The 9,138-nt window shown below is 36.2% G+C and overlaps 1 protein-coding gene across 1 annotated transcript in view; it reads right to left on the reverse strand.

Moving 5' to 3' along the window:
- The window catches only part of LOC107657250 (rho guanine nucleotide exchange factor 12-like), a 69,616-nt gene that overhangs the window by 11,315 nt on the left and 49,163 nt on the right, over positions 1–9,138 (reverse strand). Inside the window, exons 15-23 of the mRNA XM_016445277.1 lie at positions 5,250–5,391; positions 5,048–5,153; positions 4,817–4,942; positions 3,839–3,871; positions 3,139–3,256; positions 2,353–2,452; positions 1,492–1,704; positions 1,270–1,399; positions 560–595 (exon numbers count right to left, since the gene is read on the reverse strand). Of these exons, the coding sequence (XP_016300763.1) occupies positions 560–595; positions 1,270–1,399; positions 1,492–1,704; positions 2,353–2,452; positions 3,139–3,256; positions 3,839–3,871; positions 4,817–4,942; positions 5,048–5,153; positions 5,250–5,391 (1,004 nt within the window). The remainder of the gene's footprint in view (positions 1–559; positions 596–1,269; positions 1,400–1,491; positions 1,705–2,352; positions 2,453–3,138; positions 3,257–3,838; positions 3,872–4,816; positions 4,943–5,047; positions 5,154–5,249; positions 5,392–9,138) is intronic.

Consider the following 9,138-nt stretch of genomic DNA (forward strand, 5'->3'; position numbering starts at 1 on the left):
AACTGTTCTGGAACAGTGTTGTAAATACAACTTAACCACTGATTTCTAGTCGTGTCTCGCTTTCGCAACGAAACACACAGCGTCTTCACAACATGGCGGCGGTGGCAGCAACAATAAAGTTATGCGGCGCCTTCTTTCTTTGCGCGAACATTTGGGCGGCGTTATGCAAATCTTCCCACATCATGACGTAGACGTGGGGGTGTGTTAGAATTAGCCGTTTTTTAGGAGGGCGTGGACCAGTCTTAACTTTTATAAAGAATATCTCTTTGGGTTTGAGACTTTAGTCTTTGCAACTTTAGGGATCTTATCTATTCACGAACAGCTTGTAACACTCCAAAGAGAAAGGAAAACTTGAAATCGCATCATATGACCCCTTTAAACAAATAAGACTGCACTATGACATGGCAGCCTAGCACAAAACAGAAACCAGGCAGTGGAGAAAATGTCCTCATCACTGCTTGTTAGGGAAAAAAGAAATAGCTTTTATCGATTGTTGCTTTTGGATAGGACACAGTGTATAGAGTGATGTGGGTGATTGACAGCAGCCAGTGACCAGTACCTTCTACTCAGTTTAGGTGTGCCCACATCAAGGAGTCTGAAAAACAGGACATACTTGCTCACTACATTGACACAAAGTGACCACACTGATATTAAAATCTTGGGTGATATGATAAGTCATGTTATGGCATTTGGTTTGTAAATGCTACAAATGAATTTAGACAACAACAATATAATGTACAGTTATAGTTAACGTACATTTTGAGATTTTATAAAGATTATATTTAACAGTGTCATTACACTTTTATTATTTAAAAGATTAACTTTAAATGAGTGGCAAAGGCATTCAAAATGTAAAAACAGAACAAGGTGGAAATAGAAGTTGAATTAATAGTTTTTCACAATCAGACACTAATAGCGTGGTCACATTAGAGAAATTGCAATGAAATTTTGCAGGCAGAAAAAAAAACAGTCCGTTGTCCATAGTCAGGAGAGCTTCATGCATTGCTTACTCTTCAAAGTTCACTTTCAAACCAAGCAGCTTTCTGTTGGTCAATGGCACAAAAACATGTAAACAATATGATCACAAGCTAAATCTGCATGGGGAACTTTTTCGCCCACATATGAAACTCTCCATTGCGCAGATATCTACTGCAATGGCTGGATTTTGCTGACAAAATTTCACCGAACAACATTAAATGTGACCACGCATTGAGACTGAAATAATAAAGAAACAGAGATTCATTGCTGCAGAAGCTTTCAAATAGGCACCTGTATCCATCTTCATCTAGCTGGTCCATGTTGTATGGGATGTCTTCACAGGGTGGGTAGATGCTGTCCAGCACATCTCCAGACTGCAGCCCATCACTGAGCCGGGGAACCACCGCAGACGAGCTCATATCTGAGGACACACAAGAGACCGTTTCAGACGGCATGTCCAGGAAATGAAAGGAACGATCACTCAGATGAATGAGATGGAGATGCAATACTCACTAAACTCCGGGTCCCTGCCAGAGGGGTCTGACGGTGAACTGTAAGGGGCACTGAAGGTGGGAGAGGTGATAAAACTCGGGCTCTGTAGGAGGTCTGAGCCCTCACTCGACTGACTGCCCCGCAGACGTCCACCCTCTATCAGCTCTGACCCGCCCAAAGCTGGCTGAGACATCTGCTTCTGAGGCCGATGCTTGTTGTCCCCGGCCCTCCCAGCTGCTCAGACACACACCAAACAAGATTTGCCATCAATATGAATCTTTCACCACCCAGAGGAAGGAAAGCAAAATGAGGGCATGTCTTCTGCTTTTAGAATTGCAAGCTTTCAGGCCTAACATTAACTACACTACCAAAAGTTTGTGGTCAATTTTTGTAATGTTTCTGAAAGTCTCTTAAGCTCACTAAGGCTTCATTTATTTGATCAAATGTAAAAAAGTAAAAAAAAAAAAGTAAAAAAGCCATGATACCCATTACTTTTTTCAGGATTCATTGATGAATAGAAATATCAAAAGAATAGCATTTATTTGATATCAAAATAAATGTGCTGTCACTTTTGATCAATACTTGCTAAATAAAAGTATTAATTTCTTTAAAAAAAATACTTATTGAACGGTAGCATATATTTGACTGCAGAATGAACATATTTTAACAAATAAATGTAGACAGAGTTTTAACATGTTAACTAAAAACAAAAACATTAAAAATGTAAAAACATCAAAGACAGTTTCATAGCTGGTAAAAAAATACATGTCCAGTAAATTTTTTCAAACCAGCCACAGGTTAATACTGGATCTGAATCCACAAAAAAAGTTCAAAGCTGTGTCTTCAGTAGCTGCAGGTTGTAGAACTTTACTTTAGACTTACACGGTACTGAATCGATGCGACTGGGCCACCGCGGGGGCACCCGGATGGGAAAGCGAGGCTTTTTCAGCTTCTCCTCCCCTTCCTTCTCCGTTTTGCTTTTCTGTTCAGGAAGGATAAAACAACAGTCCTCAGGGTAACGACACTGCCATGGGAAGACAGAGAAGATAATTGCTCTGTTCCAAAACCTAGTAAACTGCCTATAGAGGGAGCATTTCAAGACATTATAAGCGTGCTCCAGCCATGAAGGCAATATAATTATGCCACACTACATGTATCATTTACGTAACAGGATAAATTACACAGTACATACAAGATGAGAAAAATGTTCATTATAGACAGATTGCGTGGATCGTGTTTATTCACATGCATCAAATTAACGTGATTCCATTCGCTTCAATACAGCCACAAAATCTACCTGTGCAATGCAGTAAAATATTTAATTTATTTAAAAATGTAATTTCTTACATTTATTTTACAGCACAATAGTAATATATAATTTTATTTTGATTTTACAATTATTTTTACAATTATCTAACGAAAACCAAAAAATTACATCAATTTGTGAGTGCTATCTATTTTTTTTATTTATTAGATTAATATGCTAACACAAAACTATACTAATGTCAAAGTATTTTACAAAGAACATTCCAAATCAGTCAAATGAGTTTCCGTTAGAATGATCCCTCAGAAGGTAAGTACCTGTGTAGACAGGAAGTCAGGTTTTGGAACAGAGTTGTGGTAGAAATGTGAAAATGTGAGGTGGCAGTAAACAGTACAAGCATATACCCTTAGTTTGGAGGGAAGAAAATTAATTCGAACTCGTTTGGACTCCAGGTTTCGTTGCTCTTTCACCCGAACTCCCAGATGCTTCATATACATAAAGATCACATACTGTATGGCGTTGCTGGAAGAGACAAAACTATGTATTAGGGCTGAACTGAACTCTTTTTTTCACTCCCTGTCCAAGCTTAGTAACAACAGCACAGCGTTGAGCATCAAAGTCTTTAATTTCCTAATATAGATTTGAGTCTCTGAGGGTTGTGTTATGCCTGTTGAGTGCTGTTGGCTCCATGTGGCCAACTCCTGTTCCACATGACTCCTATTTTATAGTGCCTACTGCCATATGTCTCCAAACTCACGTGCACACGCGCACAAGTTCACCATCTATCTTCTCACATATGTCTCACATTCATAAATCATACAGGCTTGTGGTGTTTCCATATGGCATCTCAAATATGTTTGCCTACATTCTGGTAAATGAGGACTAGGAAATGCATGAAGATTAGAAATCTCATTAAGTCGCTCTGTTCTGCAGCATCTTGCATTTGTGTCAAGTGTCAATATGCTGGCGCACCCCAGGCTGACAATTTACAAACAAATCCAATGCAACGTCTTTATGCACAATCAAACAACCCTCATCCTTAATGTCTTTATTGTCGATCATTATGAATGAGGTTTGCCGGAAGAAAACATGAACAATTCTCACAATTTCTCCTCTTCTGCGGTTTGTGAAGTCAACCTGAAAGAGACAAATGTGTAAGATAGAGGACAGTCATTAAGCAAACAATCTTGAGTATTTTGAGTAGGGCTGGATGATACTTGGAATATATTTGGATATTTATGTCGTTTTTTCTGAAATGCATAAATAAAAGGGTTAAAAACACTGAGAACAATAAAGCTAAATAATTTTTTATTTAGTATAACAATTTCTCACTTTTTTCAGTCTATTGACAATATTAAATGTATATTTTGATGTGTATTTACTCTGAAATAGATAAATAAAAGCGCTAAAAGGGTGACAACAATATAATTTACATTTTATTTGAGAACAACATAGCTAAATTTTTATTTAACAATATAGCTAAATAATTTTTACATTTTTTAGTCTATTGACAATTTTAAATTTATATTTTAATATGTATGCATTTGCTTTGAAATGAAAAAGGGCTAAAAGGGTAATAAAGATATAGCTACATAATTTTTATTTAGCAATATAGCTACACTTCTCAATATTTTTTCAGTCTATTGAAGGGATTCAATTTAATTTTGATTTAGGTGTTTGAAATGCATAAATTTAACTTAAATAAAGGGTGCTAATACTTGATAAGAGTTTTTTTTAATATCCATTTTAAGATATTTTTTTCAACAGCCACTGAAACCAAGCAGAAGCAAACAAATACATAATTTTAATATCTATAAATAAATATCATTCATTTATCATTCATCAATTCTAACATTTTTGCAACTGAAGATTAAATCAGACATATTAATAGTTGTCCTACTGAGACTATGAAAGATTGCAAAACTAGTCTAATGTCATGAACTGAGGGAAACTTAATGGCCAAATAAAAATATATTGTTTTGTTTAATAGCATCAGCAAAATCACTGCAAATGTATCATTACTATTCAATATATCGTCCAGCCCTGATGTGGAGTGATTAACAGTGTGTGTGAGATTCTCACAGAACGTCATCTATCTTGGATAGGATGTTTTCAGCACATGATCTCTCTCTCTCTACAGCCAGCTGTTGAGAGTCCAGACGAGACAGCTCTACATCAGCCAGGGTCAAGCCCATACTGCGCTTCTGCCTGTAAGAGTGGATGCAGTTGTTCTGTAGGTGTTACTGTCAATCTGAAGGACTGCAATGTGGCAGCACAGGTTAGTGATGAAATGAAAATGTCTATACTCCTGACCTGAAGTCCTCCAAGTTTCTCTGTACATCTGGAAGGAGAGTTTCCTGCATTGTCTGTATATATTGCCTGTGTAATTCCTCTGGAATCAGCTCTGGTCTCCGCCGCTCTGAATACATGTACACACAAAAAATGTGGGTGGATACAGGCTTTTGCCTCAACTTGTCCACAGACCAAATAATACCAAGGCAGAGCAGACAATGACGGGTTTGAGCGAGAAGAGATGAGGTGTGAAAAGCTCCACTTACTGCCCCCCGGTCTATGAAGAACGTCAAGAAGTCCATGAATATCCGCCGTGTTTCTTTGGAGTTGGTCTGTTTGTAGAGGTCAGTGTACAGGTAGCAGAGCTGTGGAGGGAAGTTAGAAGCAGTGAGCGATAAATAGCAATTTGAGACAGATTTGTAAATTTGTTTGATTTAAATTTAAAACATTACTGATGATACAGATATGGTCACCAATAATCACTAAGTTTCAAATATTTGTGGTCAGGAGTTTTTAAAGAAATTAATACTATTATCCAGCAATGATACATTAAATTGATCAAAATTGACAGTAAAGACACTTATAAATGTCATAAAAGATTTATATTTCAAATAAATGACATTGAAATCACAATTTCACAAAAATATTAAGCAGCAGGGCTGGAAGATATGGCCAAAAAATCATATATTGGTATTTTTTTGGCTGAATTGCGATATACGGTGTGTGTATATATATTAGGGCTGCACGATTAATCGCATGCGATATTTAACGCGCATCTTGTCAGAAAGCCGGTTCTGTAATCAGGGAATCAGCTCTGGTCTCCGCCGCTCTGACAACATGTACACAAAAAAAAAAAAAAAAAAAAAAAAAGAAAGAAAAAGAAAAAAAAATTAGCACACACACATTTCATTGTTTTATATTAAAAAACTTTTCTAGCCCCTTACCCTCACAAAATCCTTTTCATATTTTTCCATTTTAATAAAAATTTTAGGGACCATTAGCTGATCCAAAAATCTAAGTGATATCAAGCTTTACTGCCTTTGTGACATAGACGTATATTAAGCTATCTAAATAGGGACACATATAATAGAGTTAAATAGTTTAATATAAAACTTATTTATAATTGCTTTATACAAACCAGAATCTTATTTAAAAGAAAACAAAAACATAAAAACAAAAAACAAAACCAAACAACAACAAAAATATTTGCATGATTTATAAATCAATTTTCAATTGAGGAAATCCTCAAATGTCCCCAAAGCACAATTTTCCCCCAAATTATAGCTAGGAACATACAACACAAAAATATTTCTCACAGATACACATTTGAACACACCCATACATGACTAGTAAACAACCTGCATGAACAGAAACAGCATCAGTACGCGTCACTAAACAGGTTGCCTTTTTAAGAAATGTCAACATGACACACGGGCAGAGTGACCAAGCGCTTCAGAAGCTAAATCCATAATTACAAGAAAAGTCAATGTGAATGTTAAACAGGATTTGTGCTTTGTGAACAATTGCAGGTTTCCCACCAAGGGCTGAGAAACGATTATGTGGTTGGATGTTGAAATGAACACAAACAACAGTGCGAGGGTGAGAACGACTTTTGTGCTTCCATTAAGACAGTTCTAAAATTAACTGTGCTTACCGAGCTCAGAGGAGATGGATTCAGGCACAGCCACTTTCAAATTCTGTTGAACGAAAATAATAAATTAAAAAGGGCTTTCTGACAAAAGTTTTACATTTTCCCCCCCGCAAAACAACTAGGCCTACAAACACTACAATAACAAGGTAACAAAACAGCAGAGCTGTGGGAAAAGATATGCACTAGTTCCAAATGAACTACCCGTCCATCTAGCAGAAAGAGAACAAAATTTGCTTCGGGGAAGACGCGCACCCACTCACAAACACACACAGAGTTCAAGAACAAAAATATGTGATGGCCGTGGAGGTAAAAGGTTGTCTGAGAGCGTGTTTGCTTCCTGACCCTGAGGGTGCTGGGAAAGGAGTAACCCTTCACACACCTCTCAGGACAAAAGGCACGGTTGATGACCTAACCCCTAAATTTCAACATATGAAAATGATATTGAAATACATTTTTTTATTTTTTTCTATTGTTGTTTTTAAAAATATATTTTTGATTCTTTAAAAAGTGAAGTTCAAAAAAAATGTTTATTTTATATTTTCGTTGTAAATGATGACACTATGTACAAAAAAAAAAAGGGTCCCGCATTTTCATGTCACTACCGAAACAGTGTATGTTATAGTCCATTGGCTGAGACTGAAATTAACTACACCCCTACATTGATGATCAGGAAATATTTATGTGTCACTCTCTCTCATAGCTACAGGGTGAGTAGATAGGTCCCATCATTTTGAGGTAGATGTGCTCAAAAGCCTGAAAAATCTGTGTGCAACTCTAAGGAACGTCACTACCGAACACCTTTTTTTCCTGCAATTAAGCACACTTTTTTGGGAGTTATTCCATATCATTTAAATTTTATGTGTGTACAACTGTTCAAAACTGTGCTAGCTAACCATGTGTTGATTAACATCTTGGAGAGAAGTTCAAACAACATCCTGCCCAATGCTGTCCAGTGAAACAATGTTTATATTAAGGGCAATGAAAACAAATATAATGAATATAACCATGTAGGCTATATCATAGCTATATATTATGTGCAAAAAAAAATCACATTACATTCTAACATTGCAACATTACAATCTAAAAACAAAAATAATGCTCTTTAAAACAGAAGTTAAATTCACTAAAATAAACTAGTCAGAGCATCTGATGGGGCAAGTCGCTTTTAACTATACATGTTAACTATATCTTACCAGTTATTTTAAAGCCCTCAATATAAAACATCTCATGTTTAGGACAATATGGTTTATGCACTCTTCCCGAAGCAACTCACTCTGTGTCTTCCGCTATTTTACAGATGCGCTCGTATCAAACTACTGTATATCTATATAAACATTATTGCCTCATAACATATCGTTTATAAAAAACATATCGATATATCGTACAAACTCGATATACCGCCCAACCCTATTAAGCAGCACAACTGTTTTCAACATTGATAATGATTAAAACATTTTTTTTCAGTTTTTTGGTAGTATATCTTTATATCCATACCTACCTCTATATCTTTGCTCTCACATAGTGTTAATTTTGTCAGCTATTTTCATTTTAGTCTTAGTCCCGTGTTAAAATGTCCTTGTTAGTTTATCATATTTAGTCAGCCTTATCCTATTTAGTTTTGGTCAAGTTTTAGTCGACTAAAAGTCTCAACATTGTAGTCTAGTTTTAGTCCAAGAAAATCTAAAGTATTTTAGTCTAGTTTTAGTCAATGAAAACTTGAAATTTTAGCAATAAGATTATTATTAATTAACCTTACAGCAGTATTAATTTTGGCAGCCATTTTTAATTTAGTCTTAGTCTTACTCAAATGTTCATTTTAGTTATCATATTTAGACGAACCTGTTTTTGTTTATTCAATGAAATGTATGAGCATTTTAGTCAGGTTTTAGTCAATGAAATCTTAGTCACATTTTCATCATTCTGTATAATGGTTAAACAATGGTTAAACAAAATTATAATCGTAATGATTGTTGTCATTTGAGAAATTTAATTTTACATTTCACGCTAAACTCCAGCTTGTTTGTTGGTGTTTTCAGATCGTCAGCAGCGGCGCTTCCACAATGAGGAGCGAGCACGTGCGCATGGTTGCTAGATTGCTTAAAATAAGCAAAACACACCGGGCAGAAAATGTATCAATTTAACAGCGAAGCTCTGATTCGGGGATTAGAACTCTTGTTATTTGGCAACCGCACTCATGAAATCGTTCAGTCGCGCATGCGCAACATCCTATATGTTCTGTAGCCTACTAGAATTAGTCAAGTAGTTCACCTGTTTCGAGCCTTCGGGTTTATCGAGTCGTTCGTTCATCACGTGACAGCCCCATAAGCTTAACCAATGCAGTCTGAGCCGGAAAGAGAATTGATTAGTTCATCTCTCGAGTCTTCCGTTTTTTCGAGTCATTCGTTCATCACGTGACAGCCCCATAAGCTTAACCTATGCAGTCTGAGCCGGAAAGAGAATT

The sequence above is a fragment of the Sinocyclocheilus anshuiensis genome, unplaced genomic scaffold (genome assembly GCF_001515605.1).
Source record: "Sinocyclocheilus anshuiensis isolate Anshui unplaced genomic scaffold, SAMN03320099.WGS_v1.1 scaffold139, whole genome shotgun sequence".
Lineage (NCBI taxonomy): Eukaryota > Metazoa > Chordata > Actinopteri > Cypriniformes > Cyprinidae > Sinocyclocheilus > Sinocyclocheilus anshuiensis.